Source organism: Natrix helvetica (assembly GCF_964273705.1).
Source record: "Natrix helvetica genome assembly, chromosome: 7".
In the NCBI taxonomy this organism is placed as follows: Eukaryota; Metazoa; Chordata; class Lepidosauria; order Squamata; family Natricidae; genus Natrix; species Natrix helvetica.
This window is the reverse complement of record NC_138558.1, coordinates 23,273,090-23,293,136: the sequence shown is the minus strand read 5'-3', so window position 1 is coordinate 23,293,136 and position 20,047 is coordinate 23,273,090. Positions and strand designations below refer to the sequence as shown.

General features: G+C 36.5%; 1 protein-coding gene across 1 annotated transcript in view; it reads left to right on the top strand.

The window, feature by feature from the left end:
• The window catches only part of TBCK (TBC1 domain containing kinase), a 106,358-nt gene that overhangs the window by 621 nt on the left and 85,690 nt on the right, over positions 1 to 20,047 (top strand). The window contains exons 2-3 of the mRNA XM_081959935.1: positions 3,065 to 3,281; positions 10,081 to 10,153. Of these exons, the coding sequence (XP_081816061.1) occupies positions 3,089 to 3,281; positions 10,081 to 10,153 (266 nt within the window). The 5' untranslated portion in view covers positions 3,065 to 3,088. The remainder of the gene's footprint in view (positions 1 to 3,064; positions 3,282 to 10,080; positions 10,154 to 20,047) is intronic.

Below are 20,047 nucleotides of genomic sequence, written 5' to 3'. Positions count from 1 at the left end.
GTTAACTGTTCAATTCGAAAAGGGAAATGAAACCACTGTATTTGCGGATTTCAGTTATTCCGCAAAAACAGAATTGTTGGCCGAGTCTTTTTAAATGCAAACATATAAATGGTCCTTGTTGACAGATAATGATAGAAATTCATTGTTATGAGCTGCTTATGAACAACACAGTACTGTCTGATATGCTTTATTATCCTCCCATTGATTGTTTGCTATGTTAGTAGATTACACTCTTCTATTTTTACATGGTATGTTGATTGAAGTGATGGGTAAGTGCAGACCAACATAAAGCAAAGCAGTGGATAGGAAAAATGCACTTAATTGTGAATGTTGATTGTATCATTCACTATTCTGTTTAAAAGAGTAATCAAATCCTAATTTATTTGGGAAATATAAGTGCAGTAAAGGGTAAAGGAAATGGAAATGCATCATTAGATGCACAAGGAAGTAAAAGGCTATAGAAAAATCTGCCTGAGGAGTGCTCCACTTTGAAAGCACTTCTAAATTAGGCATATCTAAAATCAGATTGGAAGATTTAAGAATGCTGTTAAGGATACAAAATTAGTATTACATGCAATTTTTAAATCCTCCTTGCAAATATAGCTATTTTATACAATAGGTTTATACAATAAGTATATATATTGGATGATTTGTTTGATGAGGAATGAACTAAAACTCAAAAAGCATAATGTGCTGTATTGAAAGCCTGATCTGTCTCTATTTATGACTTTAAAATACTTTCCTCATTAGCAGTTTTCACTTCTTTTTATCCTTTGTTTTTATTATTTATTCCCAGAGAGTGAAAGTAAAGTTTTTACTGTACTAAGACAAGCTTTTCTATTTTTTTGTTGTTGTTACGAAAATATTGTATTAGGAGTTACTTCATTGTTCAATATGCAACAGGAATTGAACAGTTCCTGCTTTTCTCCGCCAGGCCTTCACATCTTTAGTTCCAGTGCCATTTGTATTTATTCTCCACTGCCCTTTTCATTTCTTAACTATTTTTTTCCAATTGCTTTAGGAATTTCAACTATCCTGCTTCATTTTTGTTTCTTTGTTTATCCTGCTTTTCAATACTTTGATTTTCAATGTTTTTTCTCTCTCATGGCTTGCTTTTATGAAGCCTACTTATTTTACCCACAAAGGTACTAATTCCTATCCATGGGAACGATTTTAGTCCAAGTTATGCCGACTTCATTTGCTTTTCATTACAAATATTGTAGAACGTTCCAAGGAAACTAATACATGCCAGAGGCTTCATTGTCACCATTATATATTCTCCAATAGTTTAAATTGTAAATCATGTTTGCTGAAAAATAAAATGGATCCTGTTGAATGGAGCCTTTATTTCATATAATGAAATGTATGTGTATTAAAATATTAGTTAAAGATAGTGAAAAAATTACTTCTATGAATGTCTCCTTTGGGTCTTGAAACTAAAAACTTCATTCCATGGAGAGGTTGATCAATAAACAGTATCTGAACCCCTCATATCTTCCAGTGGTGCATGTCCACAAAGGGCCTTATAAACTGAATCCCTTTGAGCTTGTTTAGAGCAGAGGTCATCAATCGTTTGGACCTCAGGGACCACTAAATTCATAATTTTAAATCCTGTGGACCACTAATATGAATTAGTGACTGGATGGGGTCCTTCAGGCATTTAGCTTGGCTCCCTGTTAGTGGAGAGAAGTGCCCAGGGTCAACCCTAGGTTTGCTGCCCATTGCAGCTAGGAATCTCAAATATGGCCAAGAATGGATGTTTGCCTTGTAGCCAACCTGGGCGCTAGATCGGCCCCTTCAAACTCTCTCTTTCAAGGAGCCCAGCCGAACTTTCACGCACCGCTCACTGAAGCGCCTGGACTCCCAGGGAGGGAGGGAGGGAAGGGCTGGAGCTGCTAAACAGGCAGCCAAGCTAAGTGCCTGAAGGACCACATTCTGTCAGCGAGTGGGAGTATTTGCTTCAGCGGGCTGTATCCAGGCCAGGGGCTGTAGTTTGAGGAACCCTGATTTAGTGCAATATAAAAATGCAAAACATGCAAAGATTCTGCGGACCACCAAAATTTTCTCGCAGACTACTAGTGGTGACCGCTGGTTAGAGGATACAACAGGGAACCACTGCCATAGTCTTCTATTAGCTAAAGAGCAATATGTTCCTTTCTCTATGGGATACTCATCCTCTTCACCAAGGACATGATGGAGATACTTATGGATATACAATGGATTACTCCCACTTCAGCTCATCGTACATGTCAGCTAAATTAACCCTAATGTTAAATAAGGTATTAATAGTGAATTGTCTTCACCCAGAACCTGAACATATCTGTAACATAGTAAACAATAGTACAGGTATAGATTATGATTTGCAAGGTAAAACATTTCAGTGTAATTATCAGCATATCTTTGGGTATGGAAAATTCAGCTGTCTGAAACTCAGGGGACCAGTAGCCCAGTACTGAGAAAGCTATTTTTATATACATGTTTAAAGTATCAGTGCCCTCAGCTATGAAACTTTAATCCCCCAATTAAAAAACAGTACAGTACTATCAAAGCAGCTTTCATTTGATTTATAAGTAAAATGTATAAGCAAAAATGTATATACACCCTTCTGATAGATCTCAAATAATGCTAATATATTGTCTTTTCTTTTTAATGTCAAATTTATCTGAGATTGTTTTTAATACTTTCCTATTTGTTCTTTACGGTTATTCCGTCTGGAAATAAATGGTGTCTTTTGAGTTTCATTACAAGTGAAATACTTTTATCTTTTATTTCTTTTTGAACCAGCAATGACGGAAAAAAGCACACTTTATTTTTCTTTAATCCATATATTTTCTTTCTAAAGGCTACCTGAATAATCTCAGATTTAGGCTTTTCTATTTGGAGTGGCCTGAATGGTATAAAAGAAATCTCAACTAAAGTAACCTCATGATTTATAAATATCTTTATTTGGTTCTAATAATTTAGATAATAATAATTTAGCAGCTTTTCTGTTGCCTCAGTGGCTGTTGTAAAAAGTAGAAATGCAACCTATTTCTATCAATTCCTCTTCATTTCTCTTTCAGGGGCACCCATGTTCTAGACTTCTGACATGTTTCCCTTAAAGGATTCAGAATTAGGAGCTTTCACCTTTTTTGCTTCAGCTCTTCCAAATGATGTTTGTGGGAGCAATGGTCTACCTTTGACTCCAAATTCCATAAAGATCCTGGGGCGCTTTCAAATTCTTAAGACACTTACACATCCCCGGCTTTGCCAGTACGTGGATATTTCTCGTGGAAAACATGGTAAGTGTGTTGTTCTTTTCAACCCCGTAACTTTTTGGGTGTAATTGGAAGACTGTTACAGTAATTATTTTGACTATGTTCTTCAGAGTTTTAGAGACTTCAAAGACTTCTACATTTATTTTTCCCGAAGGCAGTTGTTTGCTTTCCTCCAGACTGACTCTGCTGAAGCATATTTCAATCTTGTCGCTATTGTTACACATAACAGACACAGATGTGTCTAGCTGCTGTTTCCTTACCGGCTTTGTTATCCTGTAGTTCAGATTACACTGATAATTTTGAGCTATTTCCTTTTCTTTTTCACACTCTCTCTATATATTTTTCTCTTCCACCCCTTTGTCTCTTTCAAGCTTTTTTTTTTTTTTTTTGCTGGGCTCTATTTGGTTTTAAATGTATGAACTTCATTCACTGCGTTTATTTCACGGGTCCTGTATTTCATCAGTGGGTTTTGCTTTCACTTTATTTCCTTAAATCTCTCTTTTGATGTTGGAGGTTGAAAAGAAATGTGCTTGACAGAAGGCGCTCTCAACAATTCTTCCCCACTTCCTACTCCCTAAATTCTTAAATTATAGAATTTATTGCTGGCACATATAACAGTAAGCTTGATGAGCCAGCTGTCATTCACACCTCCTGATATGTTCCTTTTAGACTTCAGAATATTGCAAATCATTGAATGATGCAGTTTAAATTGCATTGTTTTCACATCATATGAAAAAGAAATGAAGCATATTAATTTCTTATAATTTAAATTTTGTGTTTTAAGAAACATTGCTTTCTTCAACATAAGTAGGGGCAAATTGCATTAGGTGACTGATGTATTTCTACCAGGTGTCATAATGTCATTACACAATTATACCATTTTCATGATGATATCATAACATGATATGGTTGCTGTTGGCTCTCTACAACTTGACTATAATTCCTATTAATCCCATGTAGTCTGGACAGTGATAGCTGTCATTCAGCATATCTGGAAACCACTAGGTCATAGAATGTTGATGTAAGCTCATAATTCATATGCCTTGTCTTTTGAATGTAGAGAAGGTTGTGATATATACGTTGGACTTGCTGAGTTTTTACTTTGTATTAGCCTTGGTTTATTTTAATATGCCTGCCTGTGTATGCAGCAAATTGGCTGTTATTTTCATAGAAAGCTCTAGATGAATGCACAAATCACGCTATGCCATAAATCATGGTTTACATCCATAGTCATTGAGGCTACATAACATGAAACAAACCACATTATAGCTTAACATGATTTTAATGAAAATTAAGGGCATTTTGTGGTAGACCAGAAGCAATAGCCTACATTCTGAAGTACTTAGTGCATTTAGTTCATTTAAATGCATGGAGTTAAGTTAGTTTTAACTTCCTGTCCCTTTTTTTCTGGTGTGATTTAAGCATATGTAATGAGATCAAGCAAGCAACATTAACTATTGGTTAATGTTGTGTATGCCATTGATGCAATTAATATTTATGTAAAAATTATTCTTGATATTGACACCTGGAATTGCATGATTTTAATCCTTTGCACATTGGCTGAAATCCCATCTCGGAATCTTGCCTATTGTTCATTTAAAGAGAAGATTTTCTTTCCATTGCTAGCACATCTTGAGGAATATATCCTTTGTATGGCATACTAAGGAATAATAGGGATTAAGTCTGTGTTAGTCCTTCTGCAGTACTAGCAATTTAGTTTTATTAATTCTCTGAATGATATTCCATTTAATTTCTTTTTTTACATTTTGAGTTAATTTGTGCACAATGACTTTTTAAAATGTAACTTAAAAGTCAATATTAGATAATGTTGCAGAGAGAAGAGAAAAGGATAGGTTTGCACTAGATTGATCTTTACTTCATTTTGAGATACAAACAAGGAAAGAAAAGGTTTATTGAGATGGGCCTGAAACCCGTAATCAATAGACGTATTAGCCAAGAGCTTTGACACATGTCACTATTATGCTATAAACATTGAGAACTTTTCATATTTCAAGAAGTGCTTAACAGTTACTCGTTGATGAATTCTTCAAATATTTCTATGAATGGGAAAAAAAGAAGAGGTGAAAGAAGCATAGGAAACATCACAGATTCCTCATTCTTCATTTTAAGTGTTATACTTTAGTAATAAAACAATTAAAAACAATTATAATAGTAAATGTAAGTGACTACTTAGCCCATTTCTGTACTGTTGCCTTCTTGAACCACTCTTGGCAATTTTGCACACAAGATAAATACATAATGCCAGTAAACATTCCCAAACAGTTCCCAAACCAATTAAAATTCCTAGAATAAAATTAATTAACAAAACCAAACAACCAATAGGGAGTTCAAATGCTGTCTTGAAGGCTTCTGTTTTGAGCTGATCTTTCATTTAAGTTCTAACCAGACCTAACTTTGCTTAGCTTCAGATCCAAAATCAAACACGTGCCACCTCCTAAAACTTCAAATATTTTTATATATCTCATATGTGTGTGTGTGTGTGTGTGTGTGTGTGTGTGTTGTATTTGTGCTGATAAATAAATAAAGGGAGACTAGTATAGATCCATTTCAAGCTATTTAGCTCTCATCAGCTAGCCTAACCTGGGTAAGGGTATGGCTAGCTGATGAGAGCTAAATAGCTTGAAATGGATCTATACTAGTCTCCCTTTATTTATTTATCAGCACAAACACAACACAAATATAAAAAGGCAACATTAAAAATAAAAATATGGTTTTCTGCCTGGATGGTTTTCTGTAATGAACCGAAGGACAGAAAGAGGGAGTAGTGAGCTTCCTCCCATATTTGGGCATACCAGGGGTTGTAATATATATATATATATATATATATATATATATATATATATATATGTGTGTGTGTGTGTGTGTGTGTGTGTGTGTGTGTGTGTGTGTGTGTGTGTGTGTGTGTGTTTTCTGAGGTTTTCGCGGGTGTTTGTATGTACATCTTTGGTTGTTCGGGTTTTCTCCCGCGTAGAATTGGAAGTATCTTCACGACGTTTCGATGAAGTCTCATTCATCATCTTCAGGCTGCTGCTTCCGGCTTGGTGCTTCCGGCTTCCAAGCCGGAAGCACCAAGCCGGAAGCAGCAGCCTGAAGATGATGAATGAGACTTCATCGAAACGTCGTGAAGATACTTCCAATTCTACGCGGGAGAAAACCCGAACAACCAAAGATGTATGTATGTATGTATGTATGTATGTATGTATGTATGTATGTATGTATGTATTTTGTCATAAGTTCTTAATGGGAAAATAATGAGATTTTGGACTGGGTTACTATAAAAGTATGAAATTTTTGCTTTAGAATTACAATGCTCTACAGCTTTTAGCTGTGTACAATTTGGCAGTGAGATGATTCTGCAATTTTTTTTTATTTATTTCGCAAATGTCCCTGTCTGAATAGCCAATAATTATGTGGATTAACTCCTAGTATTCCCGACAAACATCCTTATTGCTGAGAATTCTAGAAATTAAAATTCACAATCTGAAGGGCAGGAGAATTTGAGAAACTCTTTACATATAATCACCACCAGAATGTTGCTAGCTGCATGTATTACAGCTCTTCGGGTTTTTCCCCAGTTGCATTTATTCTATTTATATAGTGTACTTTCCAGTTGTTTAGCAGTGGTATATTGCGTGTGAATTGTCTATTATGAATAGTGTACTTTTATATATATAGTTGGCTCAAAGGTTGAGGTTTCCCCCCCCCCCCGTTTTCTAAATACTGTTTTGAATTGATTATAGATTACAGTATATTGTTTTCTTGGTATCCTAGCATAAAGTGCTCTTTGGGAAAATGTGATAGGTTTAGTTTCTTTTTAAGTGAGTTTTTTGTTCTTTTACCGGTGTCAGTTGTGTTATAGTTAGCTTTAGTTGTATAATTAATATAACTAAAGTATCCTATATAACTAAGCATTTTGTTTGTTAAAGCGGGAATCCTTATATACAGGCTTATATGAAGTGTGATAGGATTGCTCCAGATTTAGAAAGACAATTCATTAGGAGGTCCCTGCAAGAAAAAGTCTTTTATTTTTGATTGAAAAGGAATAGCAAAAGGCACTAACCTAACCCTAACCCTAACCTTATGTTCCCTAGTCTTGTTATAAGCTGTTTCACCAAGATTGCATTTAGATGAAACAGGACTGGTACTGGCAGTTAAATACCCTGTTTCCCTGAAAATAAGACCTCCCCACATAATAAGCCTAATCAGGCTTTTGAGCACATGCGCTAAACTAAGCCATACCCAAAAAATAAGCTATCCCCAAAAATATTGCAACACAACAGCAGTGACTACTCTCTCCACCTCCTGCACCTCAAAAATAATAAGAATAATAAGGCCAAGTGCTTATTTCGGGGGTCAAAAGAAAATAAGACCCTGTCTTATATTCGGGGAAACATGGTAGCAGTTATTATTAATAAGCAGTAAATCGAGATGTAGTGTCACCAGTCAGATTTCATGTAATTTTTTATCCATTTATTAATTTTGAAATATATATATATATATAGATATTTTTTTATCCCAAAGGAGGATTTAAAGCCAATGCTTCATTAGCAGGGAAAGATCTATTAACAAACCTCATACTATCTTAGCAGAAAATATTTCATTTACTACGTTTTCTCTGTTTGAAGGAAATGAAGTATGTCAGTTCCAAAGTTTGAGATATTTTTCCCCTATTCCATATGTGTGCATCTTCCATCAAGCCCTAAAATACCCCTTTGTGACGTTCTTCTTAAAATTGCTGAATCCCAAGGATGAATATACAGCTTTTTCTTTCCTTTGGCAGAGATTTATTAGATCCTATGAACAAAAGGATTCCTAATCCTAATGACCGCAGAATGGTAGTCATATAAGAGTTTATGAAAAAACAATTAAGGAATTTAAAAATAATAATATTATTTAACAGAATAGCAGAGTTGGAAGGGACCTTGCAGATCTTCTAGTCCAACCCCTGTTCAAGCAGGAAACCTTACACCATTTCAGACGAATGGCTGTCTAATCTCTTCTTAAAAACCTCCAGTGTTAGATTTATTACTCAATTCTTTGGGAGTTAAGGGACTAGCAATTTAGTCCTGAAATGAACAATAATTCTTTAATTTCATATTATTGTTACAAATTGAAGATTGTTGGTTACTATCTATCATTGAAATATTTAGTTGTCTAGGAAGATAGTTGTGATCTGAATGTCCCTGGATTTATTGTAGAATACTTACCCTGTTTCCCCAAAAATAAGCCCTCCCCCCAAAATAAGACCTCCCCTAAAATATTTAAACCCATGCTTAGCCGGTCCCTGCCATTTCCTGGGGGGGGGGGGGGGGAAGAACATGCTCCACGTGCACCTGCCATCACAGAGGCCGCTACCGCAAACCCTAGCTACATCGCCCCTTCTCTTAGTGGCGGCCACAAAAAGTAAGGTAGCAGGTCCAGCAACGCTAGGGCTGGCAAGAGTGTGCCAGAAACAGAAACAGAACTTCCACCCCCCTCTTGATTAGCTGATCTGTGGGCCATGGGCCAAGGTTAAGGAGCTTCCTGCACCTCAAAAATAATAAGATCTCCCCCAAAATAAGGCCAAGTGCTTATTTTGGGGATCAAAAGAAAATAAGACCCTATCTTATTTTTGGGGAAACATGGTATTAAGTTAGTAACATGGCTGTTAAGTGAATATAGCTTCCTCATTGACTTTGCTTGTCAGAAGATCGCAAAAGGTGATCACATGACTGGGACATTATAACTATGAGTCAGTTGAATTTTGATGATATGACCAGGGGGATATTGCAATGGCCGTCAATGTGAAAAATGGTCCTAAGTCAATTTTTTAAGTACTTTTGTAACTTTGAACAGTCACTAAATGAACTGTGGTAAGTCAAGGACTGCCTGTATTTGAACATGTTGACATACAAAAACAATTGTAGGGCGAGAGATTTGCCTATTCACAAAGTACCGCATTTTCAGATTATAAAATGCACTGGAGTATAAAACGCACCAAGATTAAGAGGCAATTTTTTAAAAAAGTTTTTGCACTCTGCAGACTTCCCAAAAATGGCCTGTTTTTTTGTGAAAACGGGCCAGGTGTTTTTTTTTTTTCAAAAAAAGGGGCATGCATAGCCTTTAGGAGGCTTATAGAGTGCTCCTGGGGACTGGGGGAGCAAATTTGAGCAAATGTTTTTGCCCTTCCCAGCCCCTAAGAGCACTCTGGAAGCTTCCTAAAGGCTATGCACGGCCATTATGGTGAAGGGGGAGGGTTTCGGGAGGCAAAAAATGCTGTATTCAGTGTATTAGACGCACCTAGATTTTCAGCCTCTTTTTTGAGGGAAAAAGGTGCATCTTATACAGATTCAGACTACACCTCAACAACCAGCTTATCTTTGCCAGGTAGACAGACACATTTCAGTTCCAGCACTGAACTACAATTCCCAATAATTTTTTTCTAATAATCCGTATGGAGCCTATCTAGAATCCAGGGGCATTCTTGGAAGCAAAGGTAAATTTGGAGATTTTTTACTTTGTGGAATTCCAGATTCTTTTTGAAATTTTGTTTGCAGTTAAACAAAAACTAAAACCAAAAAATGGAATATGCCTCATGGCATCATAGGTGGCATTTTGGATCCTATTGATGATCCCAGAACTATGGATTCCTCATTCTGTTATATCTCATTAAACTAAGTAGTCATCTTCTTTATATTATATGATGCAGTGTGTTATAATATGGTTTTAATTTTGACAAGATGTTAAAAGTAAAAGTGTTTGGTGTCTATATGCATATTATTATACTAAAACTGTCTTTGTTCCTGCCTATATTTTCCATCAGAGAGGCTGGTGGTTGTTGCTGAACATTGTAGAAACAGCCTGGAAGATTTGCTTCGAGACCGGAAACCAGCAAGGTATGACATCAAGAAAAAACACGGCAAGGAAATATGCAAACTGAAAGTTTATCTACTTTAAATGAAAAAGTCCAGATACACATTTTCTTTTAAAACCTTAACTATCCTTACAGGTCTATATACCTGACATCTTCCAGCTTTGGTTTATCCTTCTGACAGCCAGATTAACACACGCTTAGAATAAAACAGATATTTACTTCTGCAGAAAAAGGAGAAAAGTTGTGTTTTTTTAATTGAAAATGATAGAACCTGCCAGACATTTTCCCCACTATATTTTGTTTGTGTTGGGGCTTAAAATTTGTTCCTTTGAAAAATATAAACCTAAAAACAGTTTCTTGGAATTTACAGTAGAACTGTGTGTACATTACAAAGATCCTTTGTGTGTTGATTATAAAGAGTTTTAAGTATCTAAATTGCAAGTAATGGTGAAAAAAAGGAACAAAAAGAAAAACATTTTTCTTTACTTGTATTTATTTAGAATATTTCTATGCTTTTAAGTTTATTGTGTTTGAATTATTATATTTATTGAAAAAAATCCTAAGTACAATCTTATGCAGGAGACTTATAGTCTTGCCTCTTTTCTCTTAACTATAGAGCCTGAAATCCTTTAAAACAATATGAACAGAACAGAATGTTCCAACTCTTTTAAATACAGTGAACTCCCCTCCCCCCGGCCTGAATTGGGCCTTACATTTTTGGCATTAAAATATCACACTATTTTATGTAAAAGCAAAGTTACAGTGTCTCCAATATATCCTTGGTTTCAAAGTATTCTATACACACAAAGGTTTGCTTGAAAATTCTTGCTTATATATGCATATATACACATTTTGTTGCTAGTTGTGAAGTCTTGTCGGACCCATCGCGACCCCATGGACAACGTTCCTCCAGACCTTCCTGTTCTCTACCAACTTCTGGAGTCCATTTAAGCTAATGCCTACTGCTTCGGTGACTCCATCCAGCCACCTCATTCTCTGTCGTCCCCTTCTTCTATATACACATAAACAACATAATTTTTATTTTCAATATTTTATTTCCATTGTTCATCAAAAAGCTTAAAGCCTAGAAACATTTTTCAAAACTGTTTTAAAAAAATCCCCACCAAAGAAATGTATATGAAAGCGCTAATGCCAATTATTAAGATTCACATTAAGCAGCACATACACATGAAATATCTTTTCTGTGCCATGCTCCAGCCAGTAATGTGGCATGGCTTCAGTATAACAAAAATGATATTTTACCTGAAGAAGAATTCCAGTGTGCCCAGGAAAAAAAAATGTATTGCATTTAATTAAAGTGAACTTTGTTTTCCTTTGTAAGCTTTTTCAATGCAATAGCCAGAAATAATTTAAGAAAGGGAAATAGTCCATTATGTTCTTCCTTAATCCATTTCGGTGAATTAGCTTTGCAACAGATTTTCCAACGCTTCATACATGTTTGTATTAATTCAAGACAGAACAGCCAAAAGTTGATGTGAATGCTTTTGCAATTAATTTTTGAAACTCTTACGGAATGAGAGAAGCTGTCCTTATGGTTTATAGATTAATTCATTACACTTGTCAGAAAAAAATGTCCTTTGCACCTGTAACATAAGCTGATGTCAAGTCAGCAGGAAATTTGTTAGGCTGTGTTGAAATTGAAGATATACCAGAGTGGACAGTCCATATTTCCTTGCAAAATGGAAAATAGCAGCTTTGCAGCTGTCTGATCCTTTTTTCACAGCTAAGCTTATGAAGTCATTGATCATTGTATACATTACATATGAGGTATTTGTATATTTCTGTATATTTCCTCTTCTATTATGAGTTTGCAAGATTATTCTTTTTTCTATTTAATTTGTTTTCCCTGTCTCTCTGTGTTTTAATTTTCAGTTTATTTATTGGAGGATATCCAATATTTCACTGAGATACAATTGGAAGAGCAGCTTAGCGTTTTAAAAGAGAATTAGATGTCTCGGATAGTATAAAATCATTTTTTAGAACATTGGATGATGAATCAGTGGCGTAAAACAATTAAACAAAGATTGTAGTAGTGTCCCACTTGAAAAACTGGAATTTTGCACGTGCCTACTTAGCAAAGTCTACCCCTTTGAGTAGACCAGGGCTTTTTCCATAAAGCCCATTGGATTGTTCTGTTTCTCTTGGTCAAGTTTGGTGGATGTATTGTTGCAGTCTATAGTCTCAAAAAGCATCTTAATTTACACACTTTTACCAAGAATCAAGATCACGTGAAGTGTTAATACCACTTTATAATGCCTTGGTAAGGCCACACTTGGAATACTGCATTCAGTTCTGGTCGCCACGATGTAAAAAAGATGTGGAGAGTCTAGAAAGAGTGCAGAGAAGAGCAACAAAGATGATTAGGGGACTGGAGGCTAAAACATATGAAGAACAGTTGCAGCAACTGAGTATGTCTAGCTTAAGAGAAAGAAGGACTAGGGGAGACATGATAGCAGTGTTCCAATATCTCAGGGGTTGCCACAAAGAAGAGGGAGTCAAGCTATTCTCCAGGGCACCTGTGGACAGAACAAGAAGCAATGGGTGGAAACTAATCAAGGAGAGAAGCAACTTAGAACTGAGGAGAAACTTCCTGACAGTTAGAACAATTAATCAGTGGAACAGCTTGCCTCCAGAAGTTGTGAATGCCCCAACACTGGAAGTCTTTAAGAAGATGTTGGATAGCCATTTGTCTGGAACGGTATAGGGTTTCCTGCCTAGGCAGGGGGTTGGACTAGAAGACCTCCAAGGTCCCTTCCAACTCTACTATTGTATTGTATTACCATGGTAGTAGAATGCTTATCTTATTTCCTTTCTAAAGACTCTTTCTAGGTGAAGATAAATTGTGGTTGTTCAGCAAAAAAGAAAAAAAAGTTTAAACAAAATAATATAGGTTCTTTGAATTAGAAATTTGTATTGAGTTTATTGTTAGTTGTGAAGTATCCGACCCATTGCGACCCCATGGACAACGTTCCTCCAGGCCTTCCTGTCCTCTACCATCCTCTGGAGTCCATTTAAGCTCATGCCTGCTGCTTCGGTGACTCCATCCAGCCACCTCATTCTCTGTCATCCCCTTCTTCTTTTGCCCTCAATCTTTCCCAGCATTAGTCTCTTCTCTGCTGAGTCCTTCCTTCTCATTATGTGGCCAATTGAGTTTAAGTGTATGGAAAGTCTTAAGTACTGATTAATCTTAACCCAATATGTAGTACATAATACTAATTTAGCAGCATTCTGCTCTATGTGTGTGTATGTGTAAATAGACATTCTGCAGATATATAAATATGTGCACACATACTGTATACGTATGCCTGTGTGCATGTTTATGAATAGAGAGGGAAGGAGGGAGGGAGAGAAAGAGAGAGAGAGAAAATTATGAAGAGTATGTAGAAATATATATTTCAGAATTAATGAATGCATTTTTATTACCACTTGTATTGTCCATTAGTATGATACAGGCAGTCCCTTTGCTAAGAACTAGTTGCTATCCTCAAGCTGCTTTTAACTTAAATTTGCATGTAAGTTGGAACAAGTATTTAATATCAGTCTGAGAGAGGAAGACAATTTGTGTGTCAATGTGTATGGCTCTTAAAAGGTTTAGCTAAGGGGAGAAAAGATCATGTTTGAAGGTTAACATTTACAGCACTGTTAATCCATCTTTTCGTTCATATATACATACACAAACCATTCAAAAATCTTCTTTTGTATAAATTCTATTCTCATTTGATTTTGCAAGATAATACAGCAGAAGGGGCATTTGCAAGGTAAAATCACGGATGGTGTTTTCCTTCCTCAAGGTTTTCATGAACCACTGAAAACAGGCTACACAGTATGTTAAAAATGCACCCACTACTTTGTGATGCTTATGGGGGCATTGTGTGGCTTTGATATTTTGTTGGCTGGGATAATGAGGGAAAGTGCCATCCGCTACACAAGGAATACCTATATTTTCACAAACATTTATGGGAATCTTTTTTCAAGGATTTGAATATTTTATTTGTTCTTCATCATTCACGTGGCACTTTATATGGTGCTTTAAAAATTGCTTTTTGAAACTTTGAAATTTAAATCTAGGAAAATAGTATGCAGACTTTTGGCACCTGTGTTACTTTGTGGACAGTTCTGAATTTGTGAGCTAAGTCAACATAATATGTCTTCACTCAAACAAAGTTGTCATATGTTTCAGAGGTTATGGTTTTGAAAAATTACCAATGAACCATCAGAGAAATACAGAGATATAATGTGTTATACATAGAATCCTTGATCGGAAGCAGACAATGTCTGCAGTTCTTTACTAGCTTGGTGGAAAACATGATCTGATTCGGATGAGTAGATTTTATTTGCTTTTATTGAAGTACTGCCTACCTTCTGAATTAGATATCTTTGTTCCGTTCTACAGTAAAAGCATTACTGTTGTATTATCTTGCATAATCAAATGAGAGATAGCCTTTATATAAGGGAAGATTTTTTCAATACTTTGTGTATACTTATATATAGGTAGTCCTCAATTTATGACCATAATTGAGCCCAACATTTCTGTTGTTAAGTGAGTTTTTCCCATTTTGCGACTTTTCTCACTATAGTTGTTAAGTGGATCACTGCAGTTCTTAAATTAGTAACACAGTTGTTAAGTGAATCTGGTTTCCCCATTGATTTGGGGATGCAATAATGGACATAAGTGTGAAAACTGATCACAAGTCGCTTTTATCAGTGTCATTGTAACTTTGAATGGTCACTAAATGAAGCGTTGTAAGTCAAAGACTACCTATACTGTATTTTTTAGCAACTGAATACTCATGATATATATTCAGGATCAGAATCTGATATGGATTCAAGCCTTGTGTTTATGATGATTTCATTTAGAGCAGGGGTGTCAAACTCAAGGCCTGGGGGCCGGATCCCGCTCACGGGATATTTAGATCTCGAAACAGTGAAGGATCAGCCCGCAGTGCTTCTGACAGTGAAAAACAGAGCTCGTGCAGCCCTCCTGAGCTCCGTTTTCACTGACAGAGGGTTGCAGAAGGCCGTGGCAGTCGAAAACGGAGCTCGGAAGCCCGTTTTAACTGGCAGAGCATTCAGGCCACCACAGGCGCCCCTGACATGAGTGACGAGTTGGCAACTGCCACCCTGGCCACACACACCCCGCCCCCCCCTGAGGTCAAACACAACCCTGATGCAGTCCTCAATGAAATCAAGTTTGACACCCCTGATTTAGAGCATTGAACTGGTACACTAAGTTGTATGTACTGAAAATGAACAAGCACTAGAGGAGTTGATCACAGAAAAGTTGATCATTTTTATTTATTAAAAAGTCTGCTTATGCTCTTCAATGAAAGAGGAAGGAATATTTTGTTGTTTTTAATAATTGAAGGAGACAAATTAATCTTGTCAAAGAGAACTTGATCGATCAACATACAGATCAAAAAATGTCTATTCTCCCTTTACGAGACAATTGTGTTGTTTTGTTTTTGTTCTCAGTCGTGGATCCATGTTATTTGTCTTAATAAAATCTGGAGTTAAGTGTTGAATACATAGACATGGAGAACTATGATCAAAGTCTGAGAAAATAAATTAGAATTCAAGACAACATGATGTAATGAAAAAGAGTAATGTTACCTGCCTACATGTAGGAAGAAAATAAACCATTTAAATCTCACCAAGTATGACAAATCACATTTTGGGGTATGTAATCTTTTTAGAATTTATTTCTTTTTATTCCTTTTCCAGAAATTCATTTCCAAAACAGTATTTGTTGTAGTGAGGTCATAATATAAGAAAGGAAAGGGGAAAAAACCCAGCCCATTAGTCATGATTTGTTTATGTAGAATCCAACTCTGCTTTTCCTAATTATTCTTTTATTTTTTTAATAAATACACATTTGGAACTGAAATAGAGCTACAAAAAATTCAAAACTAAAGATGCAGAAGATGTTGTATAGGGACAGCACATCTATTGTTTTACAAGTGCTCTGAACTGATCTATGATCTTAAATATCTGGGGGGAAAGATCATAGTTAACCTAGGCTTCGTGTCAGAAGCTATGATTTCTTTAATCTTGAGAAAGATCTGGATTCACTGTTTGATGCTGGTTTAATCTGTTTTAACTGTGGCTTCGCATGCATTTTTATAAGCATTGCATTGCCTTGTAATAAAACGTTGGGGAGTAAAATATACCTGTTTGATGTGCCAAACAGCCATATCTTGTTTCATGAACATGCTGTTTGAGCTGGTTTTACACCCAGCTATAGATACCAACAACAGCAACAACTCTCCTCCCTCTGTTTACATGATACTATGTTGTTGATTTATTTTTTGAGGCAAGAATGATAGTATGAGAGAGAATAGTTGATTTAGGAATGTGGATCAATTAAGTTTATCAAACAGTTTTCTTCTTGAGATCATGTTAGATAACCAGGGGTTTGGACTAGAAGACCTCTAAGGTCCCTTCCAACTCTCTTATTCTATATACTATATAAGGTTAGCCTCCCCACTGCTTCTCTTCAAAAAGCTGGTAAATTTAGACACCAAGTAGAGAACATTTGGGAAATGATGAATAACTGCCATCTCTTACTGTATTTTTTGTATAATTGTTTCCAGTTTTAACATTGTTTATTTTTTAGTGTAACATATAATGAGTACTATGTAAATTAATAAATAAGTTAATAAATTAGTTACTGCAAATGAATCATAGAATCATAGGGCTGGAAGGAATCTAGAGTTCTTCTAGTCCAACCTCCTGCCCAAGGCAGGAGTCCTTAATTCCAACCCAGACAAATAGTTGTCCAATCTTTTCTTTAAAACCTCAAAAAAAGGGAGCTCCCACAACTCCAGGAAGCAAGCTTTTCAAGTGATTAATCGTTCTCACTGTCAGGAAATGTCTCCTTAGTTCCAGATTGGATCTCCCACTGATGAGATTCTACCTACCCATTATTTTTTGTCCTGCCTTCAAGTGCTTTGGAGAATAAATCAACTCCCTCTTCTCTATTACAGTCCTTCAAGTATTGGAAGATGCTATCATGTCACCCCTAAGACTTCTCTTTATTAAACTAAACGTATCTAGTTGCCTTAGCTGTCCATTATACAGTTTAACTTCCAACCCTTTACCATTTTTATTGCTAGTCTCTGCACTCTTTATGGTGCCTTTTGTATCGTGGTAACCAGAATCGCATGCAGTACTTGAAGTGTGGCTTACTGGTGTAGTATTGAGTGGTATTTTCACTTCCCTTGAGATTAACTCTCTCTTGATGCAGCCTAGGACTGCATTGACTTTGTTGGCTGCACCATCCTGTCCCTCACTACTTTATCACCATAATGAAGAAGATTTCATTATTCTATAGATTGCTATGGCTGAGGGTTGAACAGAGATGATCCTGAATTACACTCAATCCCTTTCACAAGCGTATTTCACTTGTTCTATATAGTGTATGTTTTATTCAGTGGTGGGACTCAAAAAGTTTTACTACCGGTTCTGTGGGTGTGGCGTGGCTTGGTTGGCGTGGCTTGGTGGGCATGGCAGGGGAAGGATACCTTCGGCCGATTCGCTCACACAGAGAGGGACTCCTCCGGGTGCCGTCCACTAGGCTGTGCCAGTGGGCGACGCCTAGGGGAAGGGCCTTCTCTGTGATGGGCCCGACCCTCTGGAATGACCTTCCCCCTGACATTAGAATGACTACGGACCTCCGCTCCTTCCGTCAGAAACTCAAAACCCACCTGTTTCAGCTAGCCGGCCTGGCCTAATTCCAGCTTTCCCACCTCAGTTTTATTTTTAAATTTTTATGATTGGTTTTATGGTCTAAGTTTTTAATTTTTATAAATTCGTACAGGGGCTATTTAATCTAATTTTAGCTATGTATACTATTGTTGTATGGTTTTTTAAATTTATACCTGTACACCGCCCCGAGTCCCTTCGGGGAGAGGGGGCGGTCTAGAAATCTAATTAAATAAATAAATAAATAATAAATACTGCAAAATCCCATTCACTCCCCACTCCTGGGGGAAGGGTACTGTAAAATCCCCATTTCCTCCCCACCCCACTAACCTGTTTTCCAGCTCCATTCTCTGCAAGGCAACAGAAGAAGACCCAGCCAATCAGCTGGGATGCCATCAGCTGGGATTCAGGAGGTAGCGAATAGAAGGGGGCGGTGCCAACCAGAGGTGGTATTTGCCGGTTCTCTGAACTACTCAAAATTTTCACTACCGGTTCACTAGAACCAGTCAGAACTGGCTGAATACTACCTCTGGTTTTATTTTAATGTTACTCATTCCTTAGGGGTAGGAGTTTTTTTTTTAATTTGAGGTGGGTGTTCTTTCAGTTGGTTTATAGGCTTCTTTGGAAAAATCATTCACCTGCTGTAGTACACAGTTACAACTTAGTGTTCTTGGTTTCTAATGGTATGTATTCACTGCCTCTGTCAAAGGACAATGGTCTTATGGGCATTTATGCACAAGGGATTGGATAAAATAAATGCTTTCCTCCCATTCTGCCCAGTCCAACCTAGGATTACTGAGACATTGTGTAATTCTTATGTTGCAAAAGACAAAAAGAGGGAATCAATGTTTCTTGGCCTTATATAGCTTCTTGCTTTATGCTGTTCTTACCTAATGTGATAAGAGTTGTAACCCAGCACAGTTAGGAAAATGGGCAGCTTATGAGGTTGTTAAAGTCTCTCTTGAACTAGGTTGGCTAGTAATGAAACATAAAATATTTATCCACTGTCCTACCTTAGATCTTACTATTCAACAGCTATTTTTCTTGATCATACCCTATTGTGTTTGTTCCAAAAGGTTAGGTAGGCTTTATACTCACTTTTTTTCTTCTATTATAATAGCGTTGGGTTGAAACTGAGAGTATAACCCTGTCGGTCTGCTGTATCAGCACTTTTTCATTAGTCCATGGCTTTAAATGTTATTAAATTGATGTAATACATTTGGCCTCACTTTAAAGGATAAAATACGAGAAGCAGTCCAGGACACCCTCAGACAAATTTGATGTTTTGTGCAATTTTAAGTTAGAGCATAGTACAGAAAGTCATTTTATGCAACATTAAATATAGATCTGAGGAAAGAAAAAACAGAATTCCTCTTAGGAATTCTTTAGGGGGAAAAAACAAAGCTGATAGTATGAGTGGATTGCTATTTTAAAAATAATTGCAGCTGAAAAAGCACAAAGAAACTCAATTCCAAACTCAAAATGATTCAATTCCAAGTATTTTAAATATCTGGAAGCACTTTCTAGAGAGTAATTTTTATTGTCAAGCAGGTCTTCATTGCTGCTTGGAAAAAGTTTTTAAAGGATTCTTGGAATTCAAAGGGTTGTAATCAGAAAGAAAAACAAATGTAAAAAGTTTTTTCCTGGTCTATGAAATGTCACTAGTTCAACGATCCCTTTCCTCAAGAAGTACTGGAGAGACATTGGTTTAAAATCCAGGCAAACAAGTACAACAAAAACAAGATGGACAAGTTATTATTGATTAATATAATTGCTTGTTTATTTCAAGTAATTGCTAGTACAGGAACACATAATTACAAAAGCCTGCAATGCACAAAGAGAAAAAGAAGACAAAATAAATTAAAAATATGAATATAGAAAAGCCTTTTTGTATTCTGAACTAACAGGCAGATCCAAATCTAGATTCCAGTACAAAATATCTGTTCTTTGACATTTTTGCATATTCTAGATCCCTGGTCGATTTTGGATTGTAGGAATTAAATACATCTATATAGGAGCCATGATGGCGCAGTGGTTAGAGTGCAGTACTGCAGGCTACTTTTGCTGATCACCGGCTGCCTATAGTTTGGCAGATCGAATCTCACCAGGCTCAAGGTTGACTCAGCCTTCCATCCTTCCATTCGAGGTCAGTAAAATGAGGATCCAGATTGTTGGGGCAATATTTAAACCACTT